Source organism: Thamnophis elegans, chromosome 2, assembly GCF_009769535.1.
Source record: "Thamnophis elegans isolate rThaEle1 chromosome 2, rThaEle1.pri, whole genome shotgun sequence".
Lineage (NCBI taxonomy): Eukaryota > Metazoa > Chordata > Lepidosauria > Squamata > Colubridae > Thamnophis > Thamnophis elegans.
This window is the reverse complement of record NC_045542.1, coordinates 28520774-28545705: the sequence shown is the minus strand read 5'-3', so window position 1 is coordinate 28545705 and position 24932 is coordinate 28520774. Positions and strand designations below refer to the sequence as shown.

Sequence of the window (24932 nt, the reverse complement as noted above, 5' to 3'; positions counted from 1 at the left end):
TCAAATTCTCAGTCAGCTATGAAGCTCATTGAATGATCTTCATAATCACTTTATCTCAGCCAAAGTTTTTATGAGGAGAGATAGAAGGTGATTTCTTATGCTTTTGGGAAAATGGAGGAATAAATATTGAAATTATATAAATATTATAGCTTGGAGGGTCTGCTAAGCTTTATGCCAGAAGATTTATATATAAGAGGGGAGACCTGCTCACAATCACTATTAGAAATAGCTATCATAGCACATAATTATATCAGATTATATATAAACACTTTCAGGTTAGTCCCAAAGTAGTAAATTAGCCATAAGAAAAAACTTCATTTAATATAAGTACTGGGTTTCCCCAAAAATAAGACAGGGTCTTATTTTCTTTTGACCCCTGAAATAAGCACTTGACCTTATTTTTGGGGAGGTCTTATTATTTTTGAGGGGCAGGAGGAGGCGAGCGTGGTCACCTCATGGTTACTGCTGTGTTGCAATATTTTCAGGGAGGGCTTATTTTAGCGCATGCACTCAAAAGCCCGATTAGGCTTATTATCCAGGGAGGTCTTATTTTCAGGGAAACAGGGTATATGAGGGGTATCTCAAACTGAATAGACCAACGATGCATCCAGAAGTTGGAAGGATATCATTTATGAAAATGCCAAGCAACTATATTTGAAATATAAATATTCCATTCCACTTTATGCTTAAAATTCTTTTTTACTTACGGTATATACAATCCAGTTGGTTTGAGATATAAGTCATGGGTGCCCGTAGCAGGAATCAGCAAGTAAAGGCAACTGCTGAACTGTGAACCAGGAGGTTGTGATGCAAACTCCACTTCTTATATAGTTGTTTGTGATGTTTTGAGAGAAATATGACAGGCCACAGTTTGCATTGTGATGTCACATTGTTCATTTCATACTTCTGGCAACATCACAATTAGGTATAGAGGCACAAAGATATATTTAAATGGCGAAGATGAAAAGATGTATTGCAGACTGAGGATGGATGGATACTTAGCTGAGATGGCGAAGAATAAACTTCACCTAAAAGTTAGCTGACCAGAGCATGTAAAGATTCCAGCCTTGCAATAATTTCAAAGGTCACCCATACTTGCCTGTTACAGCAAAATTAAAAAAGGCTGACAAACCTGGACGAAAGACTGAATGTCACTGAGGAACAAGAGAATGTTAGAATTAGAAGAACTGTAGGAAGTTAAAACTCTCCTAGAAAAATGAAATATCCTGGGAAATATTGAAAAGGCAAAATATTATATTTCCCTAGATAAAACAAACTCACTCTTAATATCCCCCACCTTTGTCAATTGGCCATTAAAAAAGCCTGAGCTGGTCTACTCTACATAACACAGGTAGGATTAGTCTTCCACAGAAACTCACCACAGGGCACCTGGGAAGAAGCAATGCTCAACCAAACTTGGACTCAAAGCACAATTTAAAGAGTTCCCCTGCATGGCCCCATGAGAGTCTGACAACCAATCAGAATACAAACTCAAGATCAAAGGCCAGAAAGGAAAGCTAGGAACTTTCAGCATCTCTGTCTCTTTTCTTCTTAAACCAACATCTGGAAGCATGTGATCCCCATTTTCTGTTCAGGAACTCAAGCCATGTGTTCCCGTCCACCATTAAACCATCTTTCCAAGCAGCCTCCATGTTCCCAGTGTCTTTTTCCCCACTTGGAGCTGAACCCAGATGGACATTTCTTCCAACAGAACATAACTGGAGGTTTGGTTCAGATCACTTTTTATGGTAGGATAAAGCATGAGTGCTTTAATAGAGATTTTTAAAAGCATTAACAAGAAGTGCTATATTAAGAATATGGAATGAATACAAACTCAGGCTGTGTCCTAAAATACCTTTATTGGTCTTTTAAGCATTTTATAGAAGGAGGAGGAGGAGGAGGAGGAGGAGGAGGAGGAGGAGGAGGAGGAGGAGAACAACAACAACAACAACAACAGGCAAAGACAAATGGTTAACATATCAAGATTTGTAGTGTAGGAACATGGAAAACTTTAAGATGAGGTCAAGAGAACAACTGACTGCCAAGGGATTTATTTTTCAAGTGTTTCATATGCATAATTAAAAGAAATATTTAATTCAGATTAAAAATCTAACTAGAATTGAACAACATAAGATGGAATTTGAAATTGAACTATATACAAATGAGCGTGTGATTGCAGAAATATACGAACTTTTGTTGAGAATTGAAATGAAAGAAGAACAAGTTAAAGTTACATGATAAAATAGATTAAGAATTTTGGTTATAACACAGATGGATCAGTAAGAGAAGATGTGGGTAAAAGGATTGAAAGTTATATTGTGTTATAATTTAAGAGAGACTTTTTATATAATCATGTGCCATTGGTATACTACATCAGAGACATTATCTAAGATATATAAAGCTACTTCTAGGTAATGGTAAAAATGTGAAAAACACAAAGAGAGACCTTGTGATCTTTGGTGGACGTATACAAAAATAAAAAAAATAGATACAAATACTTATATTGATATAAAGAATTTTTAAACAAATACCAAGATGAAAGCTTTTTATACTGGGACATGGATAATCATTTAGAGATTTATAGAAGACTGATTTTTTAATATTGTAATTACAGGAAGATTAGTATATGAACAATGATGGATAATTACTGAAATACTCACAATGGAGGATTGGAATGTGAAGATGACAGAATTACCACCAGCACCACCACCACCCCAAAAAAACCAGCAAAATTTACCTATTAAAAGATTGAAACTTTGAATGGATTTTTGCTGAAAAAAGTGAAATGGTGATTTATGGAATTGCTGATTGAAAAAAAAAAGAGTTGAATCTGAGACCAAAAGGGATCTCTGTAATATAATTTGAATGAGCAAGGAGGGATAATACTTTATCTATAACTGCTGAAAAAAAGATCAAAAGTCGCTTCTTTAATTATCTTTTTCTTTTCTTTTTCTTCCTGTAATTTTTCATCTATTTTCATGTTTACCTTTATCTATTTTTTAAATAAAAACTTTTGAAAACCTGACAAATTCATAACTTTTGTTGAATATGTATGTATGTATGTATGTATGTATGTATGTATGTATGTATGTATGTATGTATAGTAGCTGGTGGAATTTATATCATAATAAATGTGTCAGGATGATTTTTGTTGCTATAACCTTATTTGAGTTTTGGATCTGTGAGGAAATGATTCGGACTGAATATTAGCAAAGGGTTTGAGGAGGTGACTAAGAACTGGACTGTTAGTTGCGAAGTCCTGTTTGACCCATCGCGACCACATAGACAACGTTCCTCCAAGCCTTCCTGTCCTCTACCATCCCCTGAGTACCATTTAAGCTCACGCCTACTGCTTCAGTGACTCCATCCAGCCACCTCATTCTCTGCCGCCCCCTTCTTCTTTTGCCCTTAATCTTTTGCCAGCATTAGGCTCTTCTCCAGTGAGTCCAGAACTGAATAGTTTGATTCAAAATAAGCAGAAAAATTTTGGCAGGGTTTCTGTATAATAGGTAGATTTGTATCCTTTCCAAAGGAAATTGCTGAATTTAGATTCAGTTTTTTCCAACAGGAAGAGGAAGTTAACGGGAGACAGGAAGGAGAATGGGTCTCTTGCCACATTTTTGTCTTGCACTTTTAGTTTTACCTTTATGTGGGGTTCTGATTATACTAAGATCATCGTTAACTGAAGGACTTTGGGAACTAAAATATTAGTTTCACACAAATGCACCCTTTAATTCTGGCAAGTATTTCAGACATTACTCATTAAATCGATAGGAAAACATGACAGAATTTACATCTGATATGAATGCAATCAAATGGGAAACTTTCTTTTTTTTACTATAGAGATTATGAAGTTTATTCGGAAAGGAGATACATTGGTTTGGATAAAGATCCACTCAGTGTAACAAGTTCTGCAAAAATAGTTACATAATACTCACAAATTAAAACCACCATCCTATTTTCTTCACACCAAAAAGCAGGAGGGTTAATATACAGCTTCAGTTACCCGTATATTTTGTGGTAAGTACCTAATTTTCAAGCCTGACTTTAACAGAGCTAATGCTGCTAAATTAAAACTGTCGGGTTCCTAACTTATTTAAAATTTCTAACATATCTGCATTTCCATGGAAGTTATACACAGATGGATTTATTTTCAAGGGCTAAAAAATTAAACCAGTATGGATTAATGTTGGATTAAGCATAGATTAATTTTGCACAAGATTACAAGGCCATAGATATCTTCTAATGTTACGGGATAATAGAATTTATCTTCAGTTGCCCTTATATAGAGTACAAATACAAGTAGTCCTCAATGTATGACCAAAATTGAGCCCAAAACCTCTGTTGCTAAGGGAGACATTTGTTAAGTGAGTTTTGCCCCATTTTACAACCTCTCTTGCTACACTTGTTAAGTGAATCACTGCAGTTGTTAAGTTAGAGACACGGTTGTTAAGCGAATCTGGCTTCCACATTGACTTTGCTTGTCAGAAGGTGGCAAAAGGTGATCACATGACCCCGGGACACTGCAACCGTCATAAACGTGAGTCAGTTGCCAAGTGTCTGCATTTTGATCAATGCTGCAACAGTGGTAAATGTGAAAAATGGTGCTAAGTCACTTTTTTCATTGATGTTGTAACTTTGAACAGTCATCAAATGAAACTGTTGAAAGTCAAGGACAATCTGTAAATTAGCCTTCTTTGAAAAGCTGGCATGGCAGAAGATTGCTTGATTGCCGGTCACTGGAGTTTCTCTTTGACAACTTTATTAAAATTCTTGGTAAGAGCTGCTGTGGCATTAGCAACCTCCTTGCCGTGAAGGATGTCTTTCAGTTTTGCTCTCCAATTTCACTTCTGAGAAATGACACAAATAGAGCATAATGGTCACAAGAGACATTTAATTAACCTTCAGAATTGTTTTAATAAATATTGGAAACAAGGCAAGTTGCTCAAAACACCAAGATGAAATCAGCATAATGCTATTTCTCCCATGTGTTCTCCCAAACCTCTCAGAACATACTATCTACTCTCTCTCATGATTAGAGAACTGGAAGCATCTCTTACAAAACAAATAGCAATTAATTTCTACAATATGTTTGTCCTCAAGGTTGCTTAAGCATTGGCTGTTTCTAAACACTGATATATTTTTTTACTTCGCTCACTATTGTCTGAGTTCATACTGTGTATCCCTTGGTCATAAGCTTTATTCTAAAAATCACAATAGCTGAATTCACAAAGTTACTGTAGTATAATAAAAGCATTAAGAAACGACAATTAGCAAGGGGCTACACAGTCCCATGTTTACATTCTTTAATTGACGGGGTTCGTGAAACCCTAAGTGTAAATCTGGAAAGCCGATGCTATAACCCCATGATGGCGAACCTATGGCACGCATGCCAGAGGTGGCGTGCAGAGCCTTCTCTGTGGGCGCGCGCGCCATTGCCAGCTGCTCCTCATACGTGTTGGCCAATAATGGCCATTTTCCAGGCTGTTTCAGGCTGTTTTTGGAGGTGTTTTCCAGGCCTGAAAAATGGTCTGAAAATGACAAAAAAAATGGCCAAAAACAAGCATGCACACACCAGCCAGCTGGTCTTTGGGTTTAAGGGACTCCAGCACGCGCATATGCGCACATGTTCCAGTCCTATATTAAGGTTAACAGAATTCTACTCAAAATCAGAAGTTTGAATAGCATCTTAACAGTTAAATGTTGAAACCCTTTAACAAACCAAGTTAATGATTGAAAAGTCCAATCCAATGCACATTTATGTGTAATCAATAAACATTATACCCTGGAAAAATTGGCATGTAATTTCAACCAGTGGGATGTTTGGATGGCAGGAAGGGCTTTTATAATACCACTTTATAATGCCTTGGTAAGACCACAATTGGAATATTGCATTCAGTTTTCATTGCCACCATGAAAAAAAGATATGGAGACTCAAAAGAGTGCAGAGAGGAGCAACGAAGATGTTTAGGGGACTGAAGGCTAAAACATACAAAGAATGGTTGCTGGAATTGTGTATGTCTAGTTCAGGGGTCAGCGATCCACGATGTTGGAGCTGCATGTGGCTCTTTCATCCTTCTGCTGCGGCTCCTTGTTGCTCAAACTATGCATCATAACCACCAATGTGTGACACCCACCAGCATGCAAGTTATTGAGCTTTTCAACTCCAATTAAGCCAACCATGGATAAATCCAAAAAAAGAAAAGTTTCAGAAGAAAACAAAATGTGTAATTCAACTGCATATGCTACTTTTGTTGTCGCTCAGGAAATAGTCAGGCACAGGGTTTTGTGGCTCCCGATGTTTTCTTTTCTGTTGGAAACGGGTCCAAATGGCTCTCTGAATGTTTAAGGTTGCTGACCCCCGGTCTAGTTTAATGAAAGGAAGGACTAGGGGTGACATAATAGAAGTGTTCTATAATAGAAGTGTTCAGGGGCTGCCACAAAGAAAAGAGTGTCAACCTGTTCTCCAAAGCACCTGAAGGCAGGACACGAAGCATGGATGGAAACTAATCAAGAAGAGAAACAACTTAGAATTAAGGACAGAATAATCAATCAGTGGAACAACTTGCCTATAGAAGTTGTGAGTGCTCCAACACTGGATGTTTTTAAGAAAAGATTGGGCAGCCATTTGCTTGAAATGATATAGAGTTTCCTGCTTAAGCAGGAGGTTGGATTAGAAAGCCTTCCAAGGTCGCTTCCAACTCTGTTATTATGTTATTTTTGTTAATGGGGCCACAATATTACAGTTAAAGGGTCACCTCTTTGTGCATGTGTATGATGAAGATACACACTCAAAAGAGGCAGAGGACTGACATGCACTCATATACAATGCTGCTAATTTCAGTCAAAGAGTTTCATAAAAGCTACTCTTTTAACCTCTCCAGGTGACTGGCATCTTCTGTGACAAACTCTTACTAAAGAAGGAACAATTCAGAGTCTTGCCTGAAACTCCTTAGTTATTGCTGTCCCTAGTCGGGACCAGTTCTAAGGAGTGAGACAAGAGATACCAGATACCAGCCAGTCAAACAGGGCAGCCTGCTTTGGATTTCTAACTGGGTCAGGATCAAGTATGGGCCAAAATGTGGAGCTGTGCTTGCAGGATGCAAGCAGCAAACTGAGGGCCATGAGGATATGGCCATGCTAAGCAGGTTGAAAAGTCAGCTCTTCTCCAGATGTCCCCTGGCTGCAGAGCCGAGCACACAATGTGGAGCCATTGCTGCTCCCAACAGAATACAATTGTGCCACTTAGGGCCTTAAGGCCAACCATGTGAATCCATCAGTCTGTAATCCAGTCAACTATGGCTTCATCAACACATCACAGCCAAGAGAAGCATGATCTAAAGGAGGCATCAAGTCACTGGTGGATCTGGCAACCTCTGAAAATGAAGCCCATAGCAAGGAAGAGGGGGGAGGAAAAGGTGAAACAAGAGGGGCTGTATGGGAGATCATGGAAAATGACTGCCGAGGGGGGTGCTTGGGTTTTGTAGGGAAAGTATGTGTGTGTGTGTGAGAGAGAGAGAGAGACAGACAGACAGACACACACACACACACAGAGAGAGAGACAGAGAGAGAGATCCAGCCAGAGATACAGAGATACAGAAAGAGAGAGAGATCCAGCCAGAGAGAGAGATACAGAGAGAGATCCAGCCAGAGAGAGAGAGAGAGATACAGAAAGAGAGAAAGAGAGAGATACACAGAGAGATACAGAGAGAGGGAGAGATACAGCCAGAGAGAGACAGAGAGAGAGATACAGAGAGAGATCCAGCCAGAGAGAGAGAGAGAGAGAGACAGAGACAGAGACAGAGAGACAGAGAGAGAGAGAGAGAGAGAGAGAGAGAGAGAGAGAGAGATACAGAAAGAGAGAAAGAGAGATACACAGAGAGATACAGAGAGAGGGAGAGATACAGCCAGAGAGAGAGAAAAAAAATACAGAGAGAGAGAGACAGATACAGAGAGAGAGAGACAGAGAGAATGTGTATAGATCTCTGCTCTACAATAGGAAATGCTTTATTAGCTGGGAGTGGTGGAGAAAAGCCAAGCAGGAAGAGGCAGTAATAAGAAACATTTTTAACTTCTCCCACATCCAGATCTTGCCAAACCGCTGCTTTCAGGCAAGAGGCTAAGAGAGGGGCTGGAAATAAGATCTCGTCTTCTATCCCCCCCCCCCCGACACACCCACCCTGCTTTTCAACACACCACCTCCCTGAGACAAACTTTAGCCAGACTGAGCTTTGGGCTGAATCAGTGGGAAATCATCTTCTTTTCCAGTTGGGAAATAGCGAAATGGAGAGGATGATCAGAAAGGAGGTCTGTGACCCCCTCTCAGGTTAAGGCGCAATCAGAGAAAAACTGGGATTTGCCCAGGGCAGAGACATTTAAATACACCTTTCCAAAAGGCACTTCAGGTTTTGATACTGGAAGAAAACCACACATCGGAGGAAGAGTTCATCACAGCCTGCCAGAAGCAGGAAAGCAGCAGGATACAGGACGTAGTCAAGCTCTGCTCCCCTCCCAATTCAAAATCTTCCGGGTAAGTTGCAATATTAGTGTTTCTTTTTTTCTGACTTTTCTAATTTTTTTTCCTTTTCAAAATTCAAACGCTCCCAAGCAAGAAAGGAAAATATTCCCATCTCCTAAGACTGACTCTTTCAGCATCAGGTCTTCTGCAGGGGGCGAGAGGGGGCAGTGGGGGTGGAGGTGTCAGAACAGGAGACGCAGCGTAGCAGGCTGGAGTTTCCCAGTGAAGTTGTCAGATAATCAGTCACAAACTAAATGAGTTTACTTTTGCCCCTTTTTTTCCTGAATGACTGCCCATTTCTTTCTTGCCGAGTTCAGCTTGAAGAATGGTTCCCCTTCTAAATCCAGGCAACAGTCATGTCAAATTTCCAAAGCATGGTGAAATTCAATTTTTTTTACTACTGGTTCTGTGGGCATAGCTTGGTAGGGGTGGCAGGGGAAGGATACTGCAAAATCTCCATTCCCTCCCCACTCCTGGGGGAAGGATACTGCAAAATCTCCATTCCCACCCCACTCTGGGGCCAGGCAGAGGTGGTATTTGCCGGTTCTCCAAACTACTCAAAATTTCCACTTCCGGTTCTCCAGAATCTGTCAGAACCTGCTGAATTTCACCCCCACTCCAAAGACAGCATGAAGCTACTTCCACTCTAACTTAAAATTCAAAGTCCATCTTCCAGAGGGGACTTCAATTCCTCAACGGAAGGGCATCCACATCTGTTGAAAGGCTGTCAGGCCATCAGCAGTTAAAACTGAGCATGATGGCCTTGTAGAATATTTGTATAAAGACTACATCTTGGGATAATGATAGCTGATTTATTTTTTAAGGGATTTAGGAGGGATCCATCTTGGGTTGTAATAGCTCCAAAGAGCAGGGCCATGACTTCTTAAGAATCAAAACCCAGTCACTACAAACTCTTTAAATATTTCAAACATAGGTGACAGTTTTTGCAGGCCTAATTCCAAAGAAATATAGTATCAATGGTAAGCTAGTTCCAGCAGCAATAAATGTAGGCTCTTCCATTCTTTTCTCAAAATATGATTTTAAAAAAATTATTAAATTTATATGCCACTCAGGTCGCTGTTTAAAGAGACTCTGGGTGACATACATAAATTAATACCAATTTAGCAGGCAACTGGAAAAAGCAAAAAATGGACAGGTAATCTGACTGACTACATACACTTATTTAAGGGATATAAAATGTAATTGTTGTAAGATCCAAAAACTATATGGAAATGTTAATGCCAGAAATGTTGCACTGTGTCCAATGTTTTTAATGTTTATCTAATAAAAAACCTTTTTAAAATAAAAAAGCAAAAAAATGTCCTCCCACCACCACAAACAGACCCCATCTATGTATTTGTTGGATTTGTACTTATTCCTGTCTAAGGGACTGGTTCTGATTAAATTTTAAATGGGAGACGTCTTGGGACTTAATCCAGATTGAGTTGGGGGGAAACCCCAACAACCCCATTGTACCAGGAAAAAATGTAATCACAAGTCAGATCTGACTTAAGGACAATTTACGTTTTCCCTCCTTTTTTGTGTGTGGAGACTCTGGCTTTTATGCCAGCATCAGGCAGTTGTAAGATGTCAAGGTAGTTGGCCAGAAATGAATAGAGAACCAGCACAAGAAAGAAATAGTTAAACCTCGTTTGTGGAGAAGAGATGGTTTCAGAGAGAAAGCAGTACTTTTCTCTCTGGGCTAGAGAAAGGTTAAGTCTTCCTCCGTGCCTAACCACTCCCTAAATCAGGCCCTTCCTTGCTAAATTGCTAAATTCAGATGTGCTCTGAGATTGTTGAATATTGCAGGTGCTGCCTCTTCAGAGTAAAACAAAGCAATTAAAATAATTTGCTGCCACTCACAAAAAGACCACATTTCCAAATCAGAGGTATAATTAATGTCTAATGTGGAAATACTTACAATACAGAGAGCAGATTGAACTGAAACAGAGATTGCCTAGTCAGTTTTTTTCTTCAATAATGAAATACAGTAGATTGCTATTTAAATTACAGTCAGTGTCAGTGGTGGTATTCAAATAATTTAACAACCAGTTCTCTGCCCTAATAATTTCTTCCAACAACCAGTTCACCAAAGTGCTCAGAAACCTAACAACCGGTTCTCCCGAAGTGGTGCAAACTGGCTGAGTGAATATCCACTTATGCATGTACACATGCAAATGTATATGTATGTATGTATGTATGTATGTATCTATCTATCTATCTATCTATCTATCTATCTATCTATCTATCTATCTATCTATCTATCTATCTATCTGTGTTCTATATCATATTTTGCTCTCTTATTTAGTGATCCTTCAGCAGCCAGTTTAATTAAGATTTGTTGCCTGAACAGATTAGAGCAGTGTTTTTCTATCTTGGCAACATGAAAATGTATGGATTTCAAACTAGCTAGTGAATTCTGGGAGATGAAGTCCACACATCTTCAAATTGCCAAGATTGGGAAACACTGGATTAGGGAATACAGAGCAGTCATAGAGAAATGCTGTACTCTGTTTGCATAATGCCTTTTTAACTGCTTGTGTTTTCTGCTACTGGCTTGTATTTACTATGTAAACATGGGACATCTGTGTAATGCAGCAAGAAGGAGGAATAAACACAAATCAGTAATATTAGAGATATTTGGAGCAGTCATAGGTTCTATAACTGGCTATTCTATAGCCTCAGAATATGTCTGTGTATTCAACAGAGACCTCAATATTAGGTCTTAGAGACACGGGATGTTATCTATATAGGCATGTGTCATTTCCATATGAGGAAAGTACCTATACAACATTCTACAATATTTCTATATAGTAAATGCAGTCAGTAACAGAAAACCACAAGCAATTAAAAAGGGCACTATTCAAACGAAGTGCCTACTTTGTCGATGGCTGCTCTGTATTCTCTAATCCAGTGTTTCCAAATCTTCCCAATGTTATCCTAGAGCATTGATGGTGAACCTATGGCACACATGCCCCAGATGGCACACAGGGCCCTTTCTGCAGGCATGACAGCCATCACCCCAGCCCAGCTCCACTGCGCATGTGGGTGCGCCTCTCACCGGCCAGCTGTTTTTGGGGTCTCTGCTGTGTATGCCCATGGGGGCATGTGTGTGGGGTGTGCACGTGCATGTGTGAGGGGCATGCATAAGGTGTGTGTCCCCGTGCCCGTTTTGGCTTCCGGATTTGGTGCAGAGGCTTCCCAGGCCCAAATTTGGGGGGGGGGGACACATGGAGAGGCAGCATGCACAGGGATAGGAGCACGCGGAGGGTCGTGCATCCATTGCATTATTGGTGAGGGCACAGCACATGAAGACAAAAAGGTTAATCATCACTGTCTTAGAGTCTAGATTGAGGAACCATCCCCAGAAAAAAACTTTTTAGTCCTGACATTTCTGAATGGATTTTCCTGTGGAAGGTCTTTCAACCTCGGTTTTCCATGCAAGCCTGTTTAGATGAGGAGATGGCAGCAAGGGAAATGTTCTGATCCAGTAGACTTAACAATGGCACAGCCTTGCAACCAACCATCATTTTATTTTGCTTAATACAAGGACACTATGAGATACTGTGCAAATGGCAACATGGTGGTTTTCTCTTTGATTTATTTACTCAGCACATCCAAATCAAAGGATGTCCAAAGGAAAAAAAAAGATCAGATCAAATGCTGGTGTTCAGAGTAAAAAGTGTTGCATTTGGTCCTGATTATTCTGAAGGGGGTAATGCTGAATTATGATAAATCATGGTTCTAGTAAATCTACATACATCTGGAGATGGGGAGGGAATGCATTTACATAAACATTTTCAAGTTTAACTGCCCAGAGTCACTGTTACAGCACATAACACAGTGGTGAAATTCAAATTTTCTTACTACCTGTTCTGTGGGCATGGCAAAGGAAGGATACTGTAAAATCTACATTCCCTACGCACTCCAGGGGAAGGTTACTGCAAAATCCCCATTCCCTCCCAATCAGCTGGGACTTGGGAGGCAGAGAATAGATTGGGGCGGGGCCAGTCAGAGGTGGTATTTGCCGGTTCTCCGAACTACTCAAAATTTCTGCTACCGATTCTCCAGAACTGGTCAGAACCTGCTGAATTTCACCCCTCATGTAACAGTATATATAAATTTAATAAATAAGTAAATAACCTCAGTAGATTTCTCCCAGTAGTCATATATCTTTCAATCAAGGGCTAAAGAGAGAATATTTGAGTTTTTGGGGAGGGGAATCAGAGTAGATCCCCACAAGCCTGAAATCTATCCATGCTTGGAAGCATAGATTGAAAATCTGAAACTGAACAGGTTAAGATAATTGTGATAATATAGCAGGAGTGTCAAACTCAATTTCATTAAGGGCCACATCAGGGTTGTTTTTGACCTCAGGGGCTGAGGTGGGCTGGTTAGGGTGGGCATGGCCAGCTTGACGTCACTCGTGTCGGGAATGCCTGTGGTGGCTCAAGTGCTCTATCAGTGAAAATGGGCTCCTGAATTCCATGTTCAGCCACAATGACCTCCTGCCACCCTCTACCAGCGAAAATCGAGCCTGGGCTGTATGCAGCCCTCCCAAGCTCTGTTTTCACTGGCAGAGGCACCGCAGGCCAGTCCTTTGCTGCTTCCAGGGTGGCCAGAAATAATTCCTCTCTTCCCCCAAACAATTTTTAGTAGAAGAATATATGTAATCTTTTACACTCAGAAAAAAAAATATACAATGTGTTTGTTGGAATGTGGTATGTTTGAAAAGGATTTGGGGCTTCACCAGATCACAAGGGAAGTCTTTTCCACTTGCACCTAATCACACCATAAACATACATTGACAACAACTTTTTTCTTCAGCATCTCCAAAATATTGCCTTCATGTCACTTCCAGTCCATGTATAAAGTTATATACTTAGATTTAGATTGCCCTTGGTTATAGGGATGTCTGTTTTCTTTATTCTGGCATCATATATAGGCAGCCTCAAAAAGTATAAATCTTATTAGGCTTGCTGTCAGACCTGCCACAGCTTAAACCTCTAAATAGAAATGATCCTTGGCTCCATTTGTTGAGAAAGGAATAGTTTATGAGAGAGTGTATTGCAATAGTGCAAAACCAGAACTGAGAATCACACGCCAAAATCCTTAAATTCTACTTTTCCATCCCTTAACTCATTGCTCCCCCCAGCATAGCCAATCTATCAGGTAAGATGTTTTCCTAATGGTCAATTAAAGCATAACTTTAGTATGCAGTTTCCAATTGCCTTGGAGGCATATCAAGAAATTCTAGTGACCAGGAAGAAATATAAGCTGGGAAGGGCAGCAAATCTGACATTGGTGTGTGTGTGTGTGTGTTTTGCTAACTCAAGGATTAATAGAAAGCACTTTAGCTTAGCGGTGGTAAAAAAAAAAAGAATCACACAACTTCCTCAACTACAGCTAGGTTTCTGCACAGAATCAATCAAACCACATTTTGTACGTGCCAATTTACTTGTGTTATTTGGCTGTAATTTGTAGAGTCATCGTTTCTCTTTTTATATGATAAACATATAGGAAGTCGACAAAAGCCAAGCCAATATAAGAACCTGTTTAGCTGGGTTCTTCCCTTTATCCAATACTAGATTCATTTAAGTGGAGATAGTTGGGGTTTAAGCTGGGACTCTGCTACTGAAAGCTCTTCCAGACATAGGTGATAATCAGAGGTGGGTTTCTGTCGGCATTACTGCCTGTTCGGTGCGTGTGCGATTTTGCGTGCGCACATGACGCGCGCTCCGTGCATGGGTGCAGTTACCTACAATTAGGTCTGTGCATGTGCAGAACATTTAAAAAGTTCAAAAAAAGATGTTGCGGTGACCGGGGAACCAGTTCGGGGGCGTGGCGAGCATGCCGTTCCTATCCGTTTGGAGACCCAGTCGCCATTTCCACTACTGGTTCCACTGAACTGGTGCGAACCAGTAGGAACCCACCTCTGGTGATAATCTAACAGCTAAGGAAGATGACATCCCAGGGTGATACAGAAGTTCTAAGTTAAAATTGTTAAATTTAAATGCAATATGGATTTAGATATTCTGTTGACTTCTGATTTTTCCCCTCTATTGCTACTCTTTATTGTTTTAGCACTCGTGTTTAATAGCAATTAACAGTATGACTTGAGTATCAGGTCCATGTAACATATGAGACACAATGGATGGCTTCATTGTAACCCGAAACCGTAATAAGCACTGTATTGTTTTTGCTTAGCATAAAGTGTGAATTTAGCCATTGTGGTTTACAAGCCATGCCATATTGCTTTTTTTGTTGTATGAATTCAACAAATTATAGTTTATTCATCTATGGCATATGATGTGAGCTCGCTCAACATGCCATTTTATCAATTCTCACCCATCATCTATAAAAACATAAGCATACTTTATCCAATCATCATAAAGATTGGGAGCTTACTGAGAAGTCATTGGAATCCCCGAAAAATCCTTTCCAAATGCAAAAAAGAATTCTGTTGGTCTCAAAATCTCAAAATAATTTGCTGATTCTCCTTTTTATCGTTAAAATAAACAGCTGTGTCTTGGTTCCTCTTCTAACAATAATATCCATGTGTCTTTGTGTGCAGAAGTGACTTTTGGCCAAATTTCAAAATAGAGAACTGGAGTTGTGATGCCCAGGCAGTGTCATACTTCCGCTCCACAACAATAATGAAAGAAAGCCTAACTAAAAGCCAGATTCATGCTTAAAGAGGGAATTGCAACAGTCTTGTAATTTCACCAATCTTTAATAGTTTCATAGCAGTGACAACGCCTCTATCATAGTTTAATCTGAAGACAAGCAATATTTTTGGGGCATGCAGTTATTGTGTGGACTGTTAAGGTTATATTTTAAAAGGGGATGGTGCCACTGGGGAAAAAAGGTCCAAGGCATTAGCTAATATTTAATATAATTAAAAAGAGCTCTGCCATCTGCAGCTGGATCCTTCTACGACAGCGGTGTCAAACTCAAGGCCCGCAAGTCAGATCCTTGCCAGAGTGCTGCAGGAAGCTGTCACAGCTGAAAACAGAACCTGGGGAGGTCGCATTCCCCCCCCAGCTCCTTTTTTCACTGGAAGACTGCTAGCAAAACAAACTAGTAGCAAAAGTGGATCCCCCCCCCCCGCAACAGATGCCCCTGACAGGAGTGGTGTTGAGCTGGCCACGCCCATAATGCCCACTCACATTGGCCACTCCCCCCAGGCCAAACACAACCCTGGTGTGGCCCTCAATGAAATCAAGTTTGACAGCCCTGTTCTAAGAGATCCAAAAGAAAGGGATGAAACCCTTAAACCGCTGAATATTCCTATATATATATGACACAATTGCCTAATATACATAATTTTAAAATATTTTTATTATGCCCTCATATTTATGTGTGTGTATATATATATGTGTATTATCTATCTGAGGGCACACACAGAGAGACCCTTAAAAACTGAAGATAAACTCTTCTGAACTATGTACGTTAAAACAAACACTGTACATTTTGTGATTACATGGGTTACTGAAAAAATGAGAAAAAAAATAATGTTATTTTTTAAAAAACATCAATTTCAAAATAGTTTAGAAGCTTAAATTTAGAAGGCGGTTAACCATGAGTCTTAGTTACAAATAGAACTGCCATAGATGTCAGATGGCAAAGCATTTGGTAATATGATCAGAAGGTTCCTAAGCCCAGGCTGTATATTATTTTCCCTCTATTAATAAGTTTGTGAATTCAGTGCTGCAAGATCTGGCAATAACCGACAGCTCAGATGACTTTAAAAAAAGTAATTAAATTTATGGAGGAGAGCTCTATTGGTAGCTCACAACTATGTTTCTCTGGAAAGATCAGCCATTGTCTTACATCATCATTATAACCTTTTTCTATGAAATGATATAAGATTTCCTGCTCCAGCAGGGGTTGGAGTAGACGACCTCCAAGATCCTATCCAACTCTGTTGTTCTGTTATTCTGTCTTCATATGCACTGTAGAGAGATGTTATTGTCACAATTAATGTAGAGATAGATTTCTCCTTATTCTTCAATATCAAACTGCTAATTGTTGCTTTATTTTCTTCTATCGAGCTTTCACAGTTTATTTAAATGCCTAGAAAAACACCTACACTTGAACCAATTTACTTCAGTTAAAATTACACTAAATTAATTAAATTTATAATTACTTTTCAATTATTTATTCTTTTTATTTTTCTAACACATTAAGAATTGAGTTGGTAGCTAATTCTCAAGGGAACTTGAATTCATACCTAAAGTTTTAAAGGTTCTGGAGCTGCTGATTAACCCTAACCCTACTAACTCTGGATAGCAGCACTTTTCACCAGTGGAAAGTTTTCAATTGTCTTCACAGGAAGATCCTCAGAAACATGACACAGTAGAGAATTTCCCCGGAAGTCTCACCAAAGCAGAACTGGGTGATACACTTCTCTTCATGGAGATTAGAACTTCAGTAACCTTTGAATTGCTGATTCATTCTAACCACATTTAGTACTTCCCCATTCCAGCAGCTTCATACATGTAAAATGTGACTCTGGTACAACTTGAAGATAATCATATTAGTATTCTGACCACCGATGAAGCTTGGAGCATAAGTTCCAGGTCTCAATCTATTCTGAATTACTTAAGGAGAGAAATTGTAGAAAACATCTCATATATAAAAATATGTGAAAAGACTTATTTAATCAGTTTATTTATTCATTCATTCATTCATTTATATTTCCTATTTCTTAACTGCCCATCTCCCTTAGAGATTGTATTCAGTGTTCTCTTTCTCATATCCCTCTGAAAAATCCATAGGGCTGAATCCGATAAACTGACATTCAAAAGATGTGTTTCTTCTGAATCTAGGAATTGTTCAAGTGGCATTTAATCACTGGAAAAGAGGGGGGACGAAAGTAAGTTCGTCTTTGTATACACTGATTTACACCTATCTTTCTCTCTGTGTGTCTCTCTTTGTCATTTAAATGAAAATGGACTGAAATTCTGGTTTTAAATGCATGAAAAATTAAGGAGACACTGTTTTTAAGCCTTTAGATATTTATTTCTGAGTGGTTCCATTCTGAAATGCCATGCATTTCCAGGAATGCCATCTGAAATGCTTACCCTGAGTAGAAAAACAGATTACAAATGAAATAAATAATTTGTTAATGTTTCTAGGTGAGATGGGTGGCAAGTAAGTCAATCAGCCAATCAATTGCTATAATCTCATGATTATGTCATGAATCAATGTGCTATAAAGATTAAAAGAATTCCAGATTCATTTGATTTTACAGTTTCAGTGAAGTTCTAGAACCATTTCTCTTTGCTTATAAATTGTACAACAATATATATATATATATATATATTTAAAGATGTTTAGATCAGACTTTGACTCAACGTTAGAGTGAACTCCATAGTGCTGAGTTCCAAATATTATTTCTCCTCAAGCATTGTGGTTTGTAAGTTTCATTCATGGCTTCTTTGGTTACAGAAGATAAAATAGTATTCCCCACCCCCACCCCTCCATGTTTTTATGTTTTTCTTCTCTCTACTCTTGTCAAAATGTAATTGCCCAATTTTTGGATCAGAATTATAAAAAGGTTTGATTGTATGATTCCCAAGTCTCCTCTTAAGAGAAGACACAGAAGATAGTTGACATGAGAAGGCGCCTCTTTGGCGTATCCTCTGGGGACTCCAATGTAGACGATGTCTGTGAGAATTAGAACTCAAGCCAGTTGTGAAAGAAAGAGGTCACTGAATTTTGCACCGAAGGCAGAGGAGTCTGGGAACAGTTGGAGGAAAAGTAGAACTCAAATGTTGAAGCTGAGGAGCTGGCCAAGAGGAGGAAAGATACAACAGAGGGGGAGGAAATACAATGGGGGGGGAAGAAACGTGGGAACCAGACAGAGTTCTCCTGTCATCTAAAATATTGGCCCTAAGATGAATATGTCCAGAGAGAGAGGGTGTTCCACAGTCTGAGTATAATCAGACACACAAACAAAGTTCCTTTTGGAAAATGGGAACAATCAAAGAAGACTTCTGACAAATTCTTCCACTTCAGAGCAATCATTGGCAAGATGCACTAAAGCGTTGGCTGTGTGGCTTAGCCTGAAGTGCAAATTCATTCCTTGCGATTCACAAACTGTACAATAATTGATGGTTTATTATTTGTTCAACACACAGTGTTCCAAATCAACAGTGGCTTAATATAATTGTGGATCCATCGTATAAACCATGGCTTGCAGAAATGCAAAGGTGCTACCCTGTTTCCCTGAAAATAAGACCTCCCCGGATAATAAACCCAATCCAGCTTTTGAGTGCATGTGCTAAAATAAGCCCTCCCCTGAAAATAAGACCTCCCAAAAAATCTTGCAACACAGCAGCAGCCATGAAGTGGCCATGCTCGCCGCCTCCTGCACCTCAAAAATAATAAGACCTCCCCAAAAATAAGGCCCAGTGCTTATTTCAGGGGTGGGTCAAAAGAAAATAAGATCTTGTCTTATTTTCAGGGAAACACGGTACTAAACACTCATTAAGGTCTGCAAGGAAAATGAATTGGTGGTAGAGATGAGAAAGAAGCACCTGCATTAGATTTTCTGGGACATCGTATGCAGAACTTTGATAGCGTTCTTTTCTGAGTTCTCAGTGTTTATAGGCCTATATTGTTTGAAAGTTGTGCCTGTATTTTTCTTTCATCAGCAGGAACAAACCCAGCTGTTTCTTCGTGAGGTAGTTTGTTTCCCTGCGAGGCGGCCTCATGGCTGGAGCCACATTGGTGATGTCTTCCTCCGATAGATCTTTACAAGCTTATAGATCTCTCTGTATATGTCTCCGTTTCTCCCCCATCAACAGCAGAATCTAAACAATCTTGATTCCTGTCCAGCCTGCAACGCCCAGGCTACAGGCTGGAATTTTTGAATGGCAGGAAACCGAGACATAGCTTGTTTGTTGTGTTAGGAATCTGTGGGTGAAACAGAACAAAATGAGTCCTGGACTTTCAGGACCCAGATATTTCTGCATTTAACAAAGGGGAAGGTTGCACGCGTTGGAAGCAGATTGGGCTGGGTCACGACTCTGCTCGATTTAGTTTGGCAGGAGTTTTTCTTTCACAAGGAAGTGAACAAATAAGCAACCTCTTGCACTCAGAAAGAAAGAAAGGGGGGAAAAATCCGTTTTGCTCCTATCTTCTCAGTGGAACAGCTGGAACCTTTTTGGATTCTTGCAAAGAGTATTTTTATATCCTTGATGAGGTTGCTGCAAAAAAAAAAATCCAAGTCTCTCTCAAATCAACAGTTGACCTCAGTTCATGAAGATACAAGAGCAAAGCTGGAAAAAAGCCAGAAATGGTGTGGGGGGGGGAATCCATCACCATCATAGTAGTCTAGGGAAACCCAGGATCTTTTGAGGCCAGAGACTACCCCTAAATAGCTTTTTGTCTTCTGGACAGGCAGGAAGAGTTGAGAACAAAAATATAAAAACTTAAGGTTCACAAATGAACTGGATGTGCAATGAGGCCATGCACATTACCTCTTCCATGGCTTATTATTAAGATTTATTAAGATTATGGACAGCCTTCTAGTGCATTTATTTGCAGATGACACTAAGCTGGCAGGAATAGCCAACATCCCAGAAGTCAAATTCAGGATCCAAAAAGATCATGACAGACTTGAACAATGGATCCTATCCAACAACATGAAATGTAATGTGGAGAAAAGCAAAGTTTTACATTTCAGCAGGAAAAACCAAAGAGGCAAGTACAGATTACATTTACATTTTACATTTTACATTTTATTGAGATTTATAGGCCGCCCTTCTCCCTGAGGGGACTCAGGGCGGCTTACAATCACAAGGGGAGGGGGTGCAATACCAAGAGACAAACAATAGTGAACAAAATAAAATGGTAAACCACAACATGCATTCAACAGTCAGCACTCGGGCGGGTAAATTGGAAACCTATCCCCAGGCCTGCTGGGAGAGCCAGGTCTTGAGGGCTGTGCGGAAGGTCTGGATGGTGGTGAGGGTACGAATCTCAACGGAGAGCTCGTTCCACAGGGTCGGAGCTGCAACAGAAAAGGCTCTCCTCCGCGTAGTCGCCAGTCGGCACTGACTGGCGGATGGAATTCGGAGGAGGCCCAGCCTGTGCGATCTAATCGGTCGGAGGGAGGTGATCGGCAGAAGGCGGTCTCTCAAATATCCAGATCCACTACCATGGAGTGCTTTAAAGGTGGTCATCAATACCCTGAAGCGCACCCGGAGACCGACAGGTAGCCAGTGCAGCTCGCGGAGGATGGGTGTAATGTGGGCGAACCGCGGTGCACCCACTATCACTCGCGCGGCTGCATTCTGGACTAACTGCAGTCGCCGGATGCTCTTCAAGGGCAACCCCATGTAGAGCCCATTGCAGTATTCCAGCCTAGAGATCACAAGGGCACGAGTGACTGTTGCGAGAGCCTCCCGGTTCAGGTAGGGCCGTAACTGGCGGACCAGGCGAACCTGGGCAAATGCCCCCCTGGTCACAGCCGACAGCTGATGGTCGAAAGTCAGCTGTGAATCCAGGAGGACTCCTAAGTTACGGACCCTGTCTGAGGGGTATAAAATTTGACCCCCCCAGCCTGAGTGTTGGAATGTCAGCCAAATTATTGGGAGGGAAGCACAACAGCCACTCGGTCTTGTCCGGGTTGAGTACCAGTTTGTTAGCGCTCATCCAGTTCTTAACGGCCTCAAGACCCTGGCTCATCACGTCCACCGCTTCATTGAGTTGGCACGGGGCGGACAGATACAATTGTGTATCGTCCGCATATTGGTGGTATTTTATCCCGTGCCTCCGAATGATCTTGCCCAGCGGTTTCATGTATATGTTAAAAAGTAGGGGGGATAAGACCGAACCCTGCGGCACCCCACATGTTAGGGGCCTCAGGGACGATCTCTGCCCCCCGACCAACACCGACTGCGACCTGTCCGAGAGGTAAGAGGAGAACCACTGCAAAACAGTGCCTCCCACCCCCACCTCCCGCAGTCGTCGCAGAAGGATACCATGGTCGATTAGGCAAAATCTGGCTCAAAAACAGTAACTGTGAGAAGGACCTTGGAGCCCTAGTGGACGTTCACTTAAACATGAGCCAGCAGTGTGTGGCAGCAGCCAAAAAAGCTAATACAATCCTTTGTTGTATAGGCATAGAATCAAAATCAAGTGAAGTATTAGTATCGCTTTATAAATCCTTAGTAAGACCACACCTGAAATACTGCATCCAGTTTTGATCACCACACTACAAAAAAGATGTTGAGACTTTGGGGGGGGGAAAGTGCAAAGAAGAGCAACTAGGATGATTAAGGGCCTGGAGACAAAAACATGCATAACAGTTGCAGGAATTGGATATGTACGGTCTAGAGAAAAGAAGGGCAAGGGATGACATGATAGCAATATTCCAGTTTTTGAGGGGCTGCTACAAAGAAGAGGGGGACAACTTATTTTCTAAAGCTCCAGAAGGCAAGACAAGAAACAATGGATGGAAACTAATCAAGGAGAAAAGCAACCTGGAATTAAGGAAAAACTTCCTAACAGGAAGACAATTAACCAGTGGAACAGTTTGCCTTCAGAAGTTGTGTGTGCTTCATCACTGGAGGTTTTTAAGACTGGACAGCCACCTGTCTGAGATGGTATAGGGTTTCCTGTTTGACAGGGGGTTGGACTAGAAGACCTCCAAGATCCCTTCCAGCTCTATTCTGATTCAATATAAATCTAAATGCTATTGCAGTTGCTATACACAAAGGTAGAAGAAGGAGGGAGGGAGGGATACAAATTCACTCTTAATTTGACTAGCCCAGGGGTCGGCAAACTTAAATACTCAAAGAGCCATTTGGACCCATTTCCCACAGAAGAGAAAACACCAGGAGCCACAAAGGTCCTAACCGGAAGCCCCCTGTTCAATTCTGGAGCTGACCAGAAGTTTACTTCCCTCACCATAAAGTCTCCTCCTAGTGCGGTGTACTTTTTCCTCTACCTGTCATAACTGAAAGCACTATCAATTTTGGAGACAACTAGAAAACCCTCCCCTTGCCATAGAGTCTTCTCCTAGCGCACTGTGCTTCTCATCCCCACCACCACCGGAAGCTCCTCTCAAAATTGTGGTGCCGACTGGTGACGGAGCCGCAGCAGAGGGAGGAAAGAGCCACATGCGGCTCTAGAGCCGCAGTTTGCTGACCCCTGGACTAGCCCAATGGTCAGGATAAAGACGAACCACTAACATTTCCATAGAGATAATTATCCTAAGATGTTTTCAGCAACTGTGTCTTGTCCGGTTCATTTGTTTCCTTGGGAGAATTCCCAGCTCTACAGTATCTTTTCCCTCTTATTTTATTTGATGTTTTTTTTTTCTTTCTTTCTCTCAGATGGATAACCATACTCTGTACGTTTATCCTTCGTTTAAAAAAAGGATGTGCGTGTAGAAATAGGCACAAGACATATTTTAAGATGACAAGTTTTATTGCAGTGTGTGTTTGAAAAGTGCTTGTTAGTATCCTTATTAATAACTCATTTTGTTTTTTATTCTGCAGAGAAAATGCTTTCTCACGAAGCTATCGCTGGCATTTTTCCAATAATTCTGTGTCTTGCAGGAAACATCGCCCTCACAGCTGGTAAGAAATATTTGAAGAATAGAGAGGCTTCCCTGGAATTGTGTTGTTCTGGTTTGCATTAACCTCTATGAAGTTTAGAGAAAAATATTAATGTTGAGCTCCATTGTCATTCACAAATATGGTCCATTTTATGTGGGAACTCTTCATTTGTTTCAGTATATTTTATTGAATCGGCTTCAGTTGGCTAGCTTTATTCATTGTATTAAGACTGTTAAATTAAGACTATGGTTTACAACCCACAGTGGCTTGGTTCATAAATCATTTTAAGCCAAAACCATGCAAACCACATTAAGGTTAGTGTGTCATATGTGAATTTGTATTGTCTGAAGGTCTCCTGTTGTAGTGGGAATAGAGAATGGCCTTGAAGGACTGTGGGAAGATCTGTTTCCAAGACAACAGACAAGCCTGATTTTGAGCGCATTCCAAGAAAAAAAAAATTAAGAAAATGCCTCAGACATTTTCCCTAAGTCACATGAAGACAAAATGAGGGAAGCACATTCATACTTACACAATTCTGTTACTATGACTGTTCTAATTAAAATGCTTATCAGAACACCACAAACACAGATGTCATTTGTTTCTTAATGTGGTCTATCTTATAGGGCTGACACCTGTTCCTTCAAAAAACTCCTACCCCTTTTTTCTTTCTGCCCTGTACACTTGAAATGCCTCGCAAGCACAACTATCTTGGTTTTATCAGATCTCTCAAAAATCTTCAACTTTTTCACCGAAATCGTTGGAATCTCTTCCCAGGACTTTAATGGCAACTTTAACTGGTGACTTCCAGTGAGCTAGTTAGCCATATTCACATACTTTTATGAGCATTCCTAACATTATAATCTTCATTGTCACCACTTCTGTGATTTTCCTTTCCACAAAAGAATCTCTCTGTGCAGGGTTTCCTTGTTTACTCCTTCCTTGGCATAGTCTCCCATTTCCTCTGCTGTTTTCCGCAGGGTTGAAGTTTAGAACATACCGCCTTGTGGTTTGTGAAATGCCATACATGTAGATGTGGTTGTCTAACTCTAGCATTAGAGAGCACTAGTTAATTTGTAGATAATTATGTCCAGTTTCAGGAGAAGATTAAAAAAAAAGAGGGAGTAAAATCAAAGAAGGAAAGAATTCAACTTACAGTATCACGCTGCCCTGGCATACAACTGAGAGAGCTGGAGGATCACTATTAAAAGCTTAAACATTGACATCCAGAAGCTAAATGTGGCTCTTTCTTAATGCTTTATGTGCTTTAAGGGAAATAAAACTTCCAGAAGGGTCTTTGAAGTTATCAACGTTAAAATGTATTTTGTGTCTGAAGGAATGGGGATGGGGGAGGGGAACGCACATAGATCTTACAGTTTTATCATATGAGCCAAGCTAGCATTTACCAGAATGAAAAACAATGGCCCTGTTGTTTTATTCTCCCAGTACTGCATATCCCTCTCTTAATGCTAGTGATTGATAGCATTTTCCAGAGTTGTCCAACCATCATTGTACAAAATAACAATAACATGGACTAGCTTTACAGTACTTCAGCAATAGTTGGGTAATCGTAGGAACATGCTGGAAGTCACTTTTGTGGAATTTACTCGTGACTGATTTTGTATGCTTTTGATAGTTACACCGGAACACTTCATTAGATGCCAGTAGAATGCTCATGGGCAGGGCAGACGGACTAGATTAAAGCCACCACTGTTTTCTCCTCTCCCATATCAATGGTTTGGTGGTAAAGCAGCAAAGCATGTCAGCTGGGAACAATTCACCAGCAGTTTCTTTCTGATAACAATTTGAACAACAAAAACCAAGCAGAGAACCTGGGGACA

General features: G+C 40.4%; 1 protein-coding gene across 1 annotated transcript in view; it reads left to right on the top strand.

Annotated features, from left to right (window-relative positions):
* Window positions 1-8118: 8118 nt before the first annotated feature.
* Window positions 8119-24932, top strand: part of ACVRL1 (activin A receptor like type 1) — a 56566-nt gene continuing 39752 nt past the window's right edge. Inside the window, exons 1-2 of the mRNA XM_032212051.1 lie at window positions 8119-8530; window positions 23035-23115. Of these exons, the coding sequence (XP_032067942.1) occupies window positions 23040-23115 (76 nt within the window). The 5' untranslated portion in view covers window positions 8119-8530; window positions 23035-23039. The remainder of the gene's footprint in view (window positions 8531-23034; window positions 23116-24932) is intronic.